General features: G+C 41.4%; 1 protein-coding gene across 1 annotated transcript; it reads left to right on the top strand.

Moving 5' to 3' along the window:
* The first annotated feature begins 9,161 nt into the window (after positions 1-9,161).
* LOC141613942 (uncharacterized) lies at positions 9,162-11,437 on the top strand. The gene is made up of 5 exons (XM_074432684.1): positions 9,162-9,512; positions 9,584-10,118; positions 10,228-10,640; positions 10,720-11,317; positions 11,370-11,437. Exons 1-5 carry the CDS (start codon positions 9,162-9,164, stop codon positions 11,435-11,437), a joined length of 1,965 nt encoding a protein of 654 aa, XP_074288785.1.
* Positions 11,438-16,954: the final 5,517 nt, after the last annotated feature.

Below are 16,954 nucleotides of genomic sequence, written 5' to 3'. Positions count from 1 at the left end.
GGGGAATAACTTCGAGTCCTCCCAGCCACGAAACGTCATATTTAATATAACATGTAATAAAACATGTAAACAACATGATAAACAATTTAATTATCAAGTATTCCAACCTATGACCCCCTAACTGACCAAAATAAACTATCATGTGAAACATATAACAAATAGTAATCCAAACTTTATCAATTGTAACCGGCTTACATCTCACCTATTACAATTCATAAAATCACCATACAAGAAAGGGCAATATATCAAAGACAGGCATAAGTTCTTAGTATCGTCAATAGTCACTCTGTAACTCGAGTCTATACCACGAGGTAGGGAAGGTAATCGAACCGGTATCTTGGCTCAGCGGTTAATATTAATAAAACATGGCCAAGACACAACACAACCCTAGCCTAAAATCACAGCGAGACCTAGACATGCGGATACACACCACCGCACCCAAGACCCACAGTTTTTCTAAAACAAAGTGAGTACCCTAAGGAGTCCACCAAAGGGTTGGCTAGTACTTAAGCTGACCACTTACTATCAAAATAAGTAACGAGGTCATGCCCCAACTTGGATATAAACCCACTAGTCAGGAACACAAAGGCTATTAAGCAGTGAACATATACTCGTCAAAGACTATAAAGACCTATCTATGATGAAGGCCGAAATACTCACCTAGGACCTAGTCCCAGCTAGTCCCAGCTTGAATACTTTAGCCCACACCACACAAGACAAGTAAGACACCTACTTAACCATAAGAGGGCAAAGAGTCCAACTTACCAACATAAATGCTAACATTCTATCATGTGAAAGGCTATATAACTGTCTATTCAGCAGACAATCCAACAATATCCTCAATAAGTATTCAATACCAACTTCCAATTCTAACAATATTAACCATATTAAAGGTTTCGGGGAATCTAGGGTCGTATGAGTATTCAATTTTCTTGTAATCTCGTGTTTAAGAACTTTGGTCTTGTCGGAATTTGCAATTGACAAGCGGTTCTAATTATTATCGAAACGAGCCAAAACCGACTCGTAAAATCCCGACTTAAACCCGCTCCTTCCTTTCTTCCTTTCCTTTCCCGCGGACACCTCCCTCTCCCTCCTTTCATTCTGACTTTTCTTGGTCTATCTCCTTCACCTTGAACATTTTAGCTTTCCAAAAACACAAAACACCATTTTTATACAAATTCAAGCTAGTTTTCGCCATAACTTCCTCATTTCTAGTCGGATTTTCACACAATTTATATTTTCGGAATCCTCTCTTCGAGATCTACATCCTAAAACCGCAGCTAATTATCAAGTAATCTAGCATATGAGCCCTAAACTGACCAAACTAAACCATCATGTGAAACATATAACAAACAGTAATCCAAACTTTATCAACTGTAACCGGCTTACATCTCACCTATTACAGCTCATAAAATCACCATACAAGAAAGGGCAATATATCAAAGACATGCATAAGTTCTTAGTACGGTCAATAGTCACTTTGTAACTTGAGTCTATACCACGAGGTAGGGAAGGTAATCGAACCGGTATCTTGGCTCAGCGGTTAATATTAATAAAACATGGCCAAGACACAACACAACCCTAGCCTAAAATCTGCGCAGACCTAGACATGCGGATACACACCACCGCACCCAAGACCCACAATTTTTCTAAAACAAAGTGAGTACCCTAAGGAGTCCACCAAAGGGTTGGATAGTACTTAAGCTGACCACTTACTATCAAAATAAGTAACGAGGTCATGCCCCAACTTGGATATAAATCCACTAGTCAGGAACACAAAGGCTATCAAGCAGTGAACATATACTCGTCAAAGACTATAAAGACCTATCTATGATGAAGGCCGAAATACTCACCTAGGACCTAGTCCCAGCTAGTCCCAGCTTGAATACTTTAGCCCACACCACACAAGACAAGTAAGACACCCACTTAACCATAAGAGGACAAAAGTCCAACTTACCAACCTAAATGCTAACATTCTATCATGTGAAAGGCTATATAAATGTCTATTCAGCAGATAATCCAACAGTATCCTCAATAAGTATTCAATACCAATTTCCAATTCTAACAATATTAACCATATTAAAGGCTTTAGGGGAATCTGGGGCCATTTCTACAATATAAGATACTATTAAATACAATCAACTATACATGTGAACTAAAGATATAATAAATGGCCTAAAACAAGAAAAAGGCCGATTATCTAATTCATTCAACCGAATTTTTACCCGCAACCCCACCTGCGGCAGTGCGAGTTAAATTGCGGTGACCAATCACTCAATTAATCGACATCGCATCGATCAAAGGGACTAAGGCTCGGTTTTGACAATCAACAAAACATTACAATTATCGATATATAATTCATTCTGAGTCTAATCTTTACAATTTCATTTTCTAACCTATACTAACATGTGCAACTACCAAAATAAATATAATTTTTACCTTTAACATAATTTTTACTACTAACTTGATTTAATTCAAAAGTTTACCCATACATTACTTATTCTAATTATATCATTAATGAACCTAAAATGACGAACAATGCATGGAAAACCGCGAAACAAGCAACGGGCCGACCCGGGCCAGCCGTGGGCCAGCCGTGGGCCTGCCATGGGCCTGCCATGGGCCTGCCGGCCTGCTGCCACCACCCTTACTCCTCTTTTTTTTCCATTTTTGTTCATTATAACATCGTCTGAACACTAATTAATCGTTCCCAATTCAACTATGTTAACTTAAACTAACAAAAGACATAAATTAAGCATGCATGCATCAAATTTTATCATGTGAAAATTACTACTCAAACAAAAATCACAAAACATACAAAAACAACAAAGATTGTGACGATTATTCGTCGAGTAACTCGAAATATGTTACCTTAAGCTAGAAAATGAGCAATTAGCACCTTAAACCCAAACCCTAACAACAACTAGCCGCTATCCTCGACAATATACGAGTCCCCAAACTCGTCTTCCAATTCTTCACCTAAATAAACAATAAAAACACAAAAATAAGTATATAAAACCGAAATTACCCAAAATTCGTCTTAAAACAACTTCAAGAAAACTGAAATTAAAACATACTAGGTTGTAGATCTCGACGAGAGGATTCCAAAAATGTAAACTTTGCGAAAATCCGAGTAGAAATGAGGGAGTTGTGTCGAAAATTAGCTTGATTTTAAGGTGAAATGGTGTTTTTTTGGGTTTTTGGGAATGATTTCACATAAAGAAGATGAAGAAAAGAAAAAAAAATCAGAAAAAGATAGGGGAAGGGGGAGTGTCCGCGTGAAAGGGAAAGGAGGAAAGGAAGGAGTCGGGTTTTTAGTCGGGATTTTACGAGTCGGGTTTGACTCGTTTTGATAATAATTAAATCCGCTTGTCAAACGTAAATTCCGACAAGACCAAAGTTCTTAAACACTAGATTACAAGAAAATTGAGTATTCATACGACCCATTTCCAAATTCGTTTACCCAATGTTCAAAAGAATTGTCATTTTCCCCCCGATAAGCCCTTATTTCGAAATAAAAGATTTTTACACGGTTTAAACTATTTTTAAACATTTCGAAACTATCAAAATAAATACTTTTCTTCAAAATATAATAAAATTATATTTCTTTGAATTATTTTTTTACTTTAAATACATTACTATCAAATTTTATTTGATTAATTAATTATTTTCGAAATATATTAACGGTCCGAAATTACGGGGCGTTACAGTTTGGATTAGGCAATTTTTAGAGGGACTGAAAGTAGTTCCGACCGCCGAGGATCCTATCACTTTGTATTGTGATAACAGTGGGGCTATTTTTCAAGCAAAAGAGCCAAAGTCTAGTAACAAGTCTAGACATGTACTTAGGAAATTTCATGTAATTAGAGATTTAATCGAAAGGAAAGAAATTACAGTTTGTAAGGTTGGGACAGCTGACAACATCGTTGATCCTTTAACCAAGCCATTGTCTCAAGCTAAACATGATAGTCATGTAGTTTCGATGGGGTTGAGACGAATGCCGAATCATTGTAAATTATATGATATGTAATAATCAAAATATTGTATTTATTATTTCATATATGATAAGTTGCATTTATCGTTATATTCAGTTTTATGTCTGAATTTATATACTTTGTTTTCTCCAAATAGGTTGTAAAGACAATGTCGAACCCTATTAAGTGAACTGGATTAACATTGTATTTTGTCCCTAGTTACTTAATGAGGTGACGTCTCGGAGTGACTAGATTGTAAGGCGATAGATGACAGGTTCGACTGTCATATGGTCATAGTGATGACTGGTCGATTACATACGCATATTGTGAGACAATTTGTCGGACAGTGACCGTTTATAGAGTCCTTTTGTTGCTAGGTCGTGGCGAGGACTTCTATTTATTCCTTCGAGTCAATTCTTTAGACTGGTGACTATTTGTCTGAGTTAGTATGGTTTTCCGGTGGCTTTGGTTTTTGTTCTAGGTCGCACCGTAAAAGGAGGCCGATGAGCATTTACTGGGTCATTGTGATCTGTATCGAATAAAGAAAATAGGTCAACAGGATTGTCCTTTTCAGTCATATTTTATCTCAAGGCCACTCGAGGAGAGATGATTGTGAATGCGTGGCCACACTCGGATGCGATCTATAGTAGATTATCCGGTCGAGGCAGGTCATTCTCCGATCGAGGAAACCACTTTATGATATGATCACGTGCAAGAACGACCTGAAAGACATCTTGCATTGAGTGGGAGATATTATTGGACAAGAGAATTGGTAACGCACACTTGTGTCGGACAAGTGGGAGATTGTTGGAGTAGTGTCCTCCACAATAAGTGTGTTTACATTATAAATCTCGTAAAAGGAATATCAGGGATTTATTTATTTATTTGTCAGCTGGTCATCGTTAATCGGTAATGATTGGCTGACTAGAGTTTGACATTACTGTCGTGTGACGGCGGTGATCAGCTGATCCCTTTAGGTCACCCCTATAGGATGACGCTCAAATAGAATAAATTAATTATTTGTATGAGATACGAGATAATTAATTCCTTGTATTACTTGACTTTTAATTAGTCACGTAAAAGTATTATTTGATGACGGGTTACGAACTCGGGACAAGGAGATTTATTATTTAATTATGTGATATTTAAATAATAAATAATTAGAATTTATTAATTAATTGTTAATTAATTAATTTTATACGATATGTCTATTTGTTTTGAGATGGAATTAATTAGCTATTTAATTTTTACAAGAGGTTGTAAAATTAGCTAAGTGGGGTAATATTGACATATTGTATGTTGATAAAATGGTCTTATGATTACTTAATGGTTACGTAGTCATTGGTAGTTAATTTGTATTATTTAAGTGTTAAATAATTAAATTAATATTTAATTATGTAAGATAATTAAATATAAGACTTATAAGCATTTGTGGGGCAAATGTCGAAAACCGAAATGGGGCCATATTTGGTCCACTTGGACTGGTTTTATAAGGACATAACAAGTGTCCATTATGTGGCATTTCGCCACTCATATTTGTCTCCCATTTTTCCTATAAATATCCATGTTATTCCACTATCTCAAGTGGTTGAAAAATTGAAGGAAAAATTTGGTCTTTGTTGATTTCATTTGGCCGAATTCCTCATACTACCATAGACCAATTTTTCCTTCTTATTTTTCTTCATCATCTTATATAAAACACATATAAATATCAACTAATAATATTATCAAAGTAATAATATTAATTAGTACATCAAATATACAAATTACAAGTTTACTACTACTATTAACTAGTTATTAATTTTAGTAGTATTTTGGGTTAATCTTGGGTGCCACCTTAGGAGATTACCTATTTTGGTAATTTTGGTGTATTTGGAGGATCATCCACATTCAAATAGCTCAAGAGCTATAAAGGTAGGAGACCTTTGTAGTGCCCTTACTTGCCTTAAACCATTGTAAGGATTTTTGTCTTAAGATGGTTTAAAACCATTCTTTTATACTTTTATTTGCATGCATGTAGATTTAGACCATTTTTAATTAATTTGTTATTTTAATATCATAAGATGAGTATTAATATGGTCTAAATAACTAACATATTATTACTAGAACAATATTAATTTTTGTGTAAAAATTGACCCAAAAACTTGTTTGATCTCTCTATTATTTCGGTTTAGAGAGAGGGAGGAGAAGAAGATTTTATCTTTCTAAAATTCTAATTTTAGATGATTGAATGAATTAATATACACTAGACTATTTGATAGTGTATATTAGGTAAAATAATAAGATAAACCCATGGTTTTTCTCATCACAAAACCGGGTGGAAGGGGGGGAGGTTTTGATGCCCAATGCATGAACAAAGTGTTCTTCACAATGACCACTAGGTTTGCATGGCTAGTTATTAGGTAAATCATTATGCTTACCACTCACTTAATTAACATAATATATTTTCCTAATACCCCATTATTTCGGTTAACATGGATAAAATGGACTCCATTTTATCTTTGTCAAATTGTCAATTTGTCATATGTCACATGTCACATGTCACATAAAAATTGTTATGTATTTTTAACATATTAAAAATCAACGCATTAATAAAAATACGTCATATACAAAAATCGACTTAGTAATTCATAATTACTTGTACCAAAATATTTTACCAATTATAAATCACAACATCTTGTATTTATAATAATTTATTCATTCAAATGCAATTATTTCCTTAAACAATAATTTCATCTAAGTAATTAAAACAATTCGATTACTTAAACTGTATCTTATTTAATCAAATTACAATGAGACACGTAAATATTACTTCCAAAATCGTCCGTCAATATTAAGTAATTTAATTAACCCGTATCGTCATACGATCAATTAAATGATCAATTAAGTGTGTTACCCTTTAGGTATGACCTAAGGGTATCAACTGATCACCACCGTCGCACGACAGTAATGTCAAACTCTAGTCAGCCAATCATTACCGATATGTGTGGACCAGTTGACAGTAAAATATTACTTCCCAATTGTATTCTTTAAAATGAGACTTAAATATGTGATCATCATGATCAACAGTTGTGATCGCATTATTGTCGGAGGACACATATTCCAACAGAAGTTACTAAGAGTAAGAACATAGGTGTGAGTTTATACTTTGATGAGGATAGTGCTAATTCTACTGAAATTGATATTCATCTGGATGAGGTTCAGGATGAGATTGCAAAGTTGAAATTTACCTTAATGGGCAACGTTCTTGGGGCTAAACCCTCACAGAAGATTTTCTCTGAATTTACCCAAAAATACTGGAATTTTGGCCCTCTCCCCTTAGTTCAATACTTCAAAAAAGGGTGGTTTAGCTTCAAATTTGAGTCTGAGGAAGCCATGAATGCAGTTCTCAGGGGTGGCCCTTGGAAAATTGGTTCTAACTCCCTTATACTTAAGCAATGGTCTCCTCATTTCTCTTGTATTATGGAGAGTGTTGCCATTGTTCCTATTTGGGTCTTGTTCCCTGATTTGGATCCCTATATGTGGACTGATTCCATCCTCAATAAGATGTCCAGTAAGATTGGTAAACCTTTGTTTGCTGACCTTCACACCACTTGCAAGGCTAGACTCTCCTTTGCTAGAATCCTAGTTGAGGTGGATATTTCCAAAGACCTTCCTGATCATGTGGACATCAATGCCCCTTTCATTGGTCACTCTTATGAATAGCTTCCCTATTATTGCAAGACCTGTCTAAAGCTTGGTCACACTGACAGCAATTGCAAAAGGAATCGACCCACTACTAACCCTACTATTCAGAACTCACAAGGACACTACCATTGCTCCTGATGTACATGGCCCTACTATGGTGTCTGGCAAAAAGAGGAACTCTAGGAAGCAGGTCTCTAGACCTACAACCACTGGCTCATCTGTCTCTGGTCCCTCTACTCAGCTACCTGACTCAGGATGCCACTTGCTAGGTGGTACCTCAGCTCCTCAGGTTGTGGAGAAAGTTGCCCTTCCAGAGGGGGAGAGCTCAGAATGCTCTAAGTTTGGTTCCTTACCTCTGGTTGAGCATCCTGTTTCTTCACCTCAGGTTGCTAAAAAGCATTCAGTATGCAGTGAGCTAGGTCAGGTTCCCTGTGTAGTGGCTACCACTGCTCAGGTGGTCAGTGTGGCTCCTGACTATGTTGATATTGCTTCTAAAGCTAATGTTCAGGCTGGTACTCCCAAGGTCACTTCCATTGCTCCTAAAGTACATGGCCCTACTGTAGTGTCTGGTAAAAAGAAGAACTCTGGGAAGCAGGTCTCTAGACCTGCAACCACTGGCTCATCTGTCTCTGGTCCCTCTACTCAGCTCCCTGGCTCAGGATGCCACTTTCTAGGTGGTACCTCAGCTCCTCAGGTTGTTGAGACAGTTTCCCTTCTAGGGGGGAGAACTCAGAATGCACTAAGCTAGGTTCCCCACCTCAGGTTGAGCATCCTGTTTCTTCACCTAAGGTTGTTGTAAAGCACTCAGTATGCAGTGAGCTAGGTCAGGTTCCCTGTGTAGTGGCTACCGCTGCTCAGATGGTCAGTGTGGCTCCTGGCTATGTTGATAAAGCTTCTGAAGCTGTTGCAGTTCAGTTTCCTTTCTCACCAAACAAATTCAGCATTCTGGCTACTACCTATGAGGATTCTACCTTAGAGGATGGTCAATTAGTGGATGATCCCCCAGCTCCTAGTATCACATGATTGTGTCTACTTGGAATATTAGGGGGTTCAATAAACTGGTGAAGTATTTAGAGGTTATTAATTTCCTTAAACATAATAAAATTGATGTCCTGGGTCTTCTTGAAACTAGGGTGAAGCTCAATAAATCTCAGAGGGTGTTGAGATCAAAGTTCAAGAAATACAGTAGTTTTTGCTATTATAATATGCATTATAATGGTAGGATTTTGCTTCTTTGGGATACATCTACTACCAAAGTTACTGTGCTGCAGGAACATGCTCAGGTAGTGCATTGTCTTGTCTAGCATTTTGCATCTGGCAGGTCTTTTCACTTATCTGTAGTGTACGGTAGCAATTGCCCTATGGCTAGAAAGTCCCACTGGAATAGTCTGACCCAACAATCCCAATAGGTTGGCCCTTGGGTGGTTATGGGTGATTTCAACATTGTCAGATATGCCCATGAGAAGATCAGTAATACTCCTCCTGATCTTATATATGGACATGGCTGACTTTAACTCTTGCTTAGCTGACTATGGTATGGATGATATGCAAGGTTCTGGTAGTGACTTCACTTGGTTCAATAAACAGGAGGTTGGCACTAGGGTTTACTCTAAGTTAGACAGGGTTCTCATTAATGTTGATTGGCTTCTTTCTTACACTCAAACCACTGCTCAGTTCCTTCCCCCTGGTATATCTGATCATTGCCCTGCTATTCTTTCCTTCTTTGGTGATCCTCTTCCTAAGAAGCAATTTAAATTCCTTAATTGCTGGATTGATCATCCTGACTTCAAAACTATAGTTACCGAGGCTTGGCAAATATCCCCAATTGGTAACTCTATGCATAGACTTATGGCAAAGCTTAAGAATACCAGGAAATATTTGACAGCATTGCATCTGGCACATTTTTCCAACATTAATACCAGAATCAACCCGAAAAGGAGGAACTTAACCAATGCTTCCAGGACCTGCAACAGTCTCCTCTTTCTGAAGATCTCATTCACAAGGAGAGGACTGTCTCTCAGAAGTACTTGTCTCTTAAAGATGCTGAAACCAAAATTCTTATACAAAAGGCCAAGGTCCATAATATCAAGCATAATGATATTTGCTCTAAGTTTTTCTTTGTTAAAATTAAAGAGAGGCAACAGAGTCAATATATTGGAGAAATTCAAGACATCCATGGAACCCTCCACAGTGGAGTGCATGAAGTTGGGGAGGCTTTTGTTGACTATTACCAACCGCTCTTAGGCTCTTCTTCAGCTGTTCAACCTATTGATCCTAGCTTTATACCTAATGGCCAGTGCTTAAATGAGCAGGACCAGGTTGCTCTTACTGCACCCATCTCCAAGGATGAGATAAAATCTGCTCTTTTTTCTATTCACTCTTCCAAAAGTCCTGGAATTGATGGTTTCTCTTCTGGATTCTTCAAGGCTACTTGGGATATCATTGCTAATGATTTTTGTCTGGCTGTTTTGGATTTTTTCAAAACTAATTTCATGCCTAAACAAGCTAATGTCACTCGAAGGACAGCTTTGCACTGACACTGAATCCATTTAGAATGCTTTCTTAGATTACTATGAGGATCTACTTGGTAAGAAGAGCCCAATTGAGGAAGTCAAGTCTGCTGTGCTGGCTAAGGGAAAAGTGTGCAGGCCTGAGCATATTGCAATTCTTACTAGTACTGTCACCTATGAGGAGGTTCAACAGGCAGTCTTTTCTATTCCTAAGGATAAAGCCCCAGGGCCTGATGGCTATTCCAGTGGATTCTTCAGGGACACATGGGACTTGATTGGGAAGGATTTTTATGCAGCTGTTGTGGATTTCTTTAATACAAGTCAGTTGCTCCAACAGATCAATGCCACTAATATTACTCTTATCCCTAAGTGTGATAGGCCTACTTCTGTTAAGCAATTTAGACCTATTGCTTGCTGTAATATGATCTACAAATTTATATCCAAGCTTCTATGCAACAGATTGGCTCCTGTATTACCTGACCTTATTCATGACAATCAAGGAGCTTTTATCCAGGGAAGGTCAATTATTGAATGTTTTAATTTGTCAGGATATTGTGCATATGTATGCTAGAAGCCATGTGTCCTCTAGGTGTCTCTTCAAAATTGATCTCCAGAAAGCTTATGACACTGTAGAATGGGATTTTGTGAAGCAGCTTCTTTCTGGTCTTAACTTCCCTAGTCATTTCACAAAACTGGTCATGGGTTGCATTAGATCCACCTCTTTTACTCTGGTTCTGAATGGTAACAATTTTGGATACTTCAGAGGGCAAAGAGGTCTTAGACAGGGTGATCCAATTTCCACTCTAATATTCACTATTTGTATGGAGTATTTGACTAGATTAATTGCATTTTCTACAGAGAGATGGCCTTTCCATTATCATCACCTATGCAAGAATTTAAAGCTCACCCATCTGATGTTTGCAGATGATCTCCTCATGTTCTGTAAAGGGGATGCTCCTTCTATTATGCTCCTTATGAAGGCCTTCACCTCATTCTCTAATGCTTCTGGTTTGAGAATGAATAATACAAAGTCTGAAATTTTCTTCAGTGGTATGGTACCTGAGCTGCAAACTGATGTATTAAGAGTCACTGGATTTCAGGAGGGCACAATGCCCTTCAGATATTTGGGGGTTCCAACACAACCAGGTAAATTGAGCAAGAAAGATTGTAGTTGCTTGACTGAAAAGATTATTGGCAGGATTAGAGGATTGGGTGCCAAAAAACACTCATATGCTGGCAGAATTACTCTCATCAATTCAGTGCTAAATACTCTCCATAGCTACTGGGCTACTATGTTCTTGATTCCCAAATCAGTAATAAAGAGTGATGGGGCATATTCTGCACCCGTTGACCGAGTCAACATATTGAGCAAGGTCAAAGATATCCACAGCAAGTCAACACCTTGGACAGCCTAACCGACGCAGCCTGTCGGCCTGTCACTTGGGTCTCGGCCACGGCAACTAGCCAGCCGGGGCACATATCCGTGAACTCATATCCAAGACCCCTCGGCGGCAAGTCAACAGGGCCCGCCGGCCTGCCATGGGTCCCTCGGCCGAGGGTAGATCAGTCTTTCCACCTGCTAGCCACTTGGCCACTTGGCCACTACGTGACAAAAGGTGAAAGTCTATAAATACTCCTCAACTCTCATTGAGGAAAGGATCCACAATTTAACCTAAGAATCACTATTCATCTGGTAATATCTTCCTTATCTCTCTACAAAATATACTTCGCCAAGTAACAACAACTTATCCCTTTAAGTTTACTGACTTGAGCGTCGGAGTGAGTTCGCTCGGTCCAAAGCCGAGCCCTCAGTTTGTTCATTGTTTCAGGAGACCGAAAGGAGGATTCAATCAAAGACGTCATTCTACAAGCACGGGTGGTACCAAATAACTGCTCTGGAATTACACCCGGAACAATTGGCGCCGTCTGTGGGAAAAGATACTAGAAGCTAGTCACATTCATTCCCAAAAAAAAAAAAAAAAACAACACAAAACAAAAACCCACCCAAAAAGCTAAGAAGATGTCGAAACAACAAGAGGTATTCGTGACTGACGAAACCGAATTCTACCAAGATGATACCGTCCACAATTCTAGGGTTGCGCAGCCCTCCACCGGCCGAGTAATTCAACCGGAGTACGGGATGCCAATAATACCAGATACGCCGCTGCCCGCCGACCAGGTCACCATCATGGGACATGTGGTTGATGCAGCAAAACTGAAGCTACTCCTGGACCTAATTGGTAGTACGCCGACTCACACTGTCACACCGACAAGAGCGGCAGAACCCGTCCAGGAGACCAGGGCCCAAAATGTGACTCCGAGAAACTTAAACGGAGCACTAGGGGAAGCTGACCCTGTCAAGACGCCGGGGGAGCCCAGAGTGCTAGTGGTAGACCTGAGTCCTTCCCGCACTCGCGGGAGGACGGCGTCGCCGCAACACCGACGAGGCACGCCCCAGAGGAGTGAAAGAATTCCGACTCACCAGAGTCGGAGAAGAAGCCCGACTCACCAGATTCAGAGAAGAAGCCCTTCCCGCCACGGGGAGAGGAGCCGGACTAGGGATGCGAGGAGCCGATCGCCGCGTGTCGTTCGACACGTGGTCAGACAGCCCCTCAGCGCCTACGTCCTAGAGACCCCGGTGCCGACTAAGCTGAAGTTGCCACCCATAGCATACAAAGGAGAAGGCGACCCAACCGACCACGCCGAGGCTTTCGAGTCTCACATGTCGGTATGGGAGCAACCCGATGAGGTTTGGTGCCGAGTCTTCCCAACGACACTGCATGGGATGGCACAAAGTTGGTACAAGGGGCTACCCGATGGGTCGGTATACTGTTACGCCGACCTAAGGGATATATTTTTAGCCCAATATTCTTGCAATAAGAGGAGGGCCGTCGAGACATCGGACCTCCTAACTATCAGGCAGGAGGGAGGCGAGTCTCTCCGAAGTTATGTGAAGAGGTTCGACGCCAAGGTTCAGCAGATTCGTGAGCTGAGCAATGAAATCGGCGGCCTTCGCATCGATGAAAGGCCTCCCGAGAGGAGACTTAAAAAATGAGCTCATCAAGTGCGGCGGCCTGAACCTAGACTCCGCCAGGAAGATGGCCGATCAAGCCATAATGGTGGAGGACTACCACAAAACCTGGGTAGGCCCCGGCGAGGTCGGGCACTCAGAGAGAAAAAGCCGCCGGGAGGACAACCCGGACGAAGGACGCCGTGACAATAATAGGTCACGGTCTGACAGATCTGCCAGGAAACCGAACTCGGCGGACGCCGGGGGGAGTTCAGGACCGTACTACCAGAAACGGTTCAATGGCCACACCCCCTTGGTCGTATCTGCGCCGAGGTCTTCGCCCGAGCAAGAACGAGGGTCGAGTGGGAAAGGCCCCCAGTGCCGAAGGGGGACGGTGACACGAGCCAGTACTGTGAGTACCACGGCCACACCGGTCACTTAACTGACAACTGCCGGCATCTGAAGAATGCCATTGAAGAGCTGATCCGGAAGGGGAGCCTTGGCAAATATGTTGCCAAAGGCAAAAAGACTGATGCCGGCGGTTCAAACAAGAAATCCGTCTTTGAACGGATAGGAGTGATCCATGTTGTCATCGGGGGCAACGAGAACGGTGGGTCCGCTCATGGGCACAAACGTCACCTAAACGAGCTGTATCAGGCCATCAACTTTGTGCCCAAAACAGCGATCCCCGCTTCCAACATTCCCGATATGACTATTGGGAAGAAGGACTACGAGGGAGTCATCGCCCCTCACAGCGACCCACTCGTAGTCCACTTGGACATAGCCAACCACCTGGTCAAGAGGTGCCTGATTGACACAGGCGCCTACACGAACATCATGTTCAGAGAGTGCTTTCTCGGCCTCGGTTTGAAGGTTGAGGACCTGAGCCCCTGCACCAATCCGCTGTACAGCTTTTCCGGGGCCGGCCTGGTACCCCAGGGTCAATCAGGGACCGCCCGGTGATGTTCGGCGAGGGGAATGCGGCTAAGAATGTCCTAGCTGAGTTCGTGGTCATTGACAGCTCGTCCGCCTACAACGTTCTCATAGGCCGAGTCACTCTGAGCGAGGCCGATGCAGTGATGTCCATCCGGGCCCTGACACTGATGTATGTCTCGGACCGGGGGGAGGCGCATAAGCTCGTCTCAAAGGACGATATGGTCAACGTCCAGATATCTGCCAGAGGGTGCAACATGCAATCCCTCAAAGTGGCAAAGAAGTCCGAGAAGGGGAAAAGCCCATCCTTACAACAGGAGGGCGACCACATGGATGCAACTGTCGGCATGATCGAGGGAGCCGAGACTGAAGAAGTGGAAATTGACCCAGGGCGCACCGTAACTATCGGTGCCAACCTGGAACCAAAATTCAGGGCCGCTCTCCTAGACCTGCTGAGGAAGAACAAAGACGTCTTCGCCTACTCAGCGGCCGAGATGCCAGGCGTGAGCCAGGAGGTCATTGTTCACAAGCTGAACGTGCTCTCCACCGCTCGCCCGGTCAAGCAAAGGATGAGGAACTCCTCAGCCGAGAAGGATGAGGCCATCAAAGCCGAGGTAGATAAATTACTAGCGGCAGGCTTTATCATGCCTTGTACTTATCCTGAGTGGTAAGCTAATGTTGTAATGGTGAGGAAGTCATCGGGGGCGTGGAGGATGTGCGTAGATTTTACCAATCTTAATAAAGCGTGCCCCAAAGATTGCTATCCCTTGCCTCGAATAGATAGTTTAATTGACGCCACGGCAGGCTACACTATCTTTGAGCCTGCTGGACGCCTTCTCGGGTATCATCGGTATTCATGGCCGAGGAAGACATGCCTAAATGCGCATTCATCACTGCTAACGGCACATACATGTATAAAATGATGCCGTTTGGTTTGAAGAACGCCGGCGCAACTTACACAAGACTGGTGGACAAAGTGTTCCAAAATCAAAAAGGGCGAAACATTGAGGCTTACGTCGACGATGCTATTGTAAAAAGCAAGTCTGACAGCGAGCACTTAGCCGATTTACACGAGACATTTTGTTTCCTAAGGAAATACAGGATAAAGCTCAACCCAATGAAATGCAACTTCGGTGTCCGGGCAGGTAAGTTCCTCGGCGTGCTTGTCAGCGCCAGGGGAATTGATGCCAATCCAGACAAAGTCCGAGCAATCCTGGACCTGCCGGAGCCGAGGAATCGAAAAGAGGTTATGATGCTGACCGGGAGGATGGCGGCTCTAGCCCGTTTCATCTCTCGGTCAGCCGACAAGAGCACCCCATTCTTCAAAGTGTTTGATACTGTCGTTTCGTACCAAAAATAAAATACCTAAGTACAACTAACAGAAGTCAGCGGTAAGTAGGGTCGATCTCCACAGGGAGGCGGTTTACTATCTATTTGTCTATTTATCTGTCTAATGTCACAATTGGGGGTTTTGGTTGTTTTGACTATACTAATGAGGCTAAGGCAAAAAAGAAATAAAAGCAAGAGAAATTAACAGTAGATAAGGGAAGTATGCTAGGAGTCGGTCCACCGTGGCAGCTATCAGATCTTATACTATCGGGAATACTAAGGCGATTAGACTATTGATAAGAAGAGCTATGGTCGTCACCTTTCGGTCCTTAAACCGCCCTAGAGCGTAAACAGCTTAACTTTCGCCCTCACTGCAATACCCTATTGTAATTAAGCAAGCCTTCCCTTCCAATCTTTCGATCTAGGTCGGGGTTAACTAAATTTATGGTCTCCTGCATGCATTCATTCGACCGGATAACAATTAAATTGCCTAATACAATTCCTATCGCAAGACTAATCTATATAAGTCAATTAAAACATTGCTACCACGGCTTCCTTAATCCTAACATACTACGGGATTTAGCTACGCATAATTAAAGGGGAAGCAAGAAATAAAAGAAGAACAATAATAAACATTAAGTAATTAAAGAGAAGAAGGGAGAGAAATTACTGTAAATAAATGATCCGGAAATAAGCAAGAACAGAAGTAACAGTGTATATGTATTAAGTGTCGAGAGAAAGGGAGAAGAGAGGAGAAGAGGGAGTCCTCCCGGATAAAAAGCCTCCATTAACTGACGACCTAACTCCTATTTATAAGAAATTAGGAGTTTAATTAAACCTAATGACGGAAATTAACTAAGAAGCCCAGCCCGTCAGCAAAATCCACTCGATCGAGTAACTAAATCACTCGATCGAGCAAAGGCATAAAAGGAACTTGTCGATCGAAAGGAAAAATAGTCAATCGAGTACTTATTCATCCTAAACCACTCGATCGAGAAGAAGTGGCTTTCGATCGAGCAAATGGGCTCTCGATCGAATAGAAATAGTTCTCGATCGAGCACTTCTCAGCGCGTAATTCCTGCTTCGCGCACTGAACTTCAAACGGCTGTCATTCCTTCGTTACTTGGACAAATAGGGCGTGGTTGGTGGCGTTGGAAATCTAAGAGGATAAGCTTTTACCTCCAACTGGAATCACCTTAATAACTGTTGTAGAACTCGAGATATGGCTCTTACAAGCAGGAACTAGCAAATTGAAGCACTCTCTTGGCTCGCCTAACTTCCTTACTCCAATGCGCATCTCAAAATAGCACTTTCCAAGCTCCGACTCAACTCATCTCCTAAATGCATGCGTAGGGACATGTTTTAGGCTTGATTCCGCATCTCTAAGCTCATTCCTGCAATTAATACAAGAACTTCCAAAGTATGCAATTCGGGGCATATTCGTAGCAAATAACTACTAAAATAGCATAAAGATGCGTGCAAGAATAGACTAAAAAGACTATATAAAATGC

The sequence above is a fragment of the Silene latifolia genome, chromosome 11 (assembly GCF_048544455.1).
Source record: "Silene latifolia isolate original U9 population chromosome 11, ASM4854445v1, whole genome shotgun sequence".
Lineage (NCBI taxonomy): Eukaryota > Viridiplantae > Streptophyta > Magnoliopsida > Caryophyllales > Caryophyllaceae > Silene > Silene latifolia.
Note: the sequence above shows the minus strand (reverse complement) of the source record. Positions and strands in the feature narration are given on the sequence as shown.

Bases quoted from the DNA above. Each gene is read 5' to 3' on its own strand.
- LOC141613942 (XM_074432684.1), top strand. From the start codon at position 9,162: ATGGCTGACTTTAACTCTTGCTTAGCTGACTATGGTATGGATGATATG. The intron at 10,119-10,227 runs GTCTGGCTGTTT...ATGCTTTCTTAG, and splicing joins TATCATTGCTAATGATTTTT to ATTACTATGAGGATCTACTT. The intron at 11,318-11,369 runs GTAAATTGAGCA...GATTATTGGCAG, and splicing joins GGGGGTTCCAACACAACCAG to GATTAGAGGATTGGGTGCCA.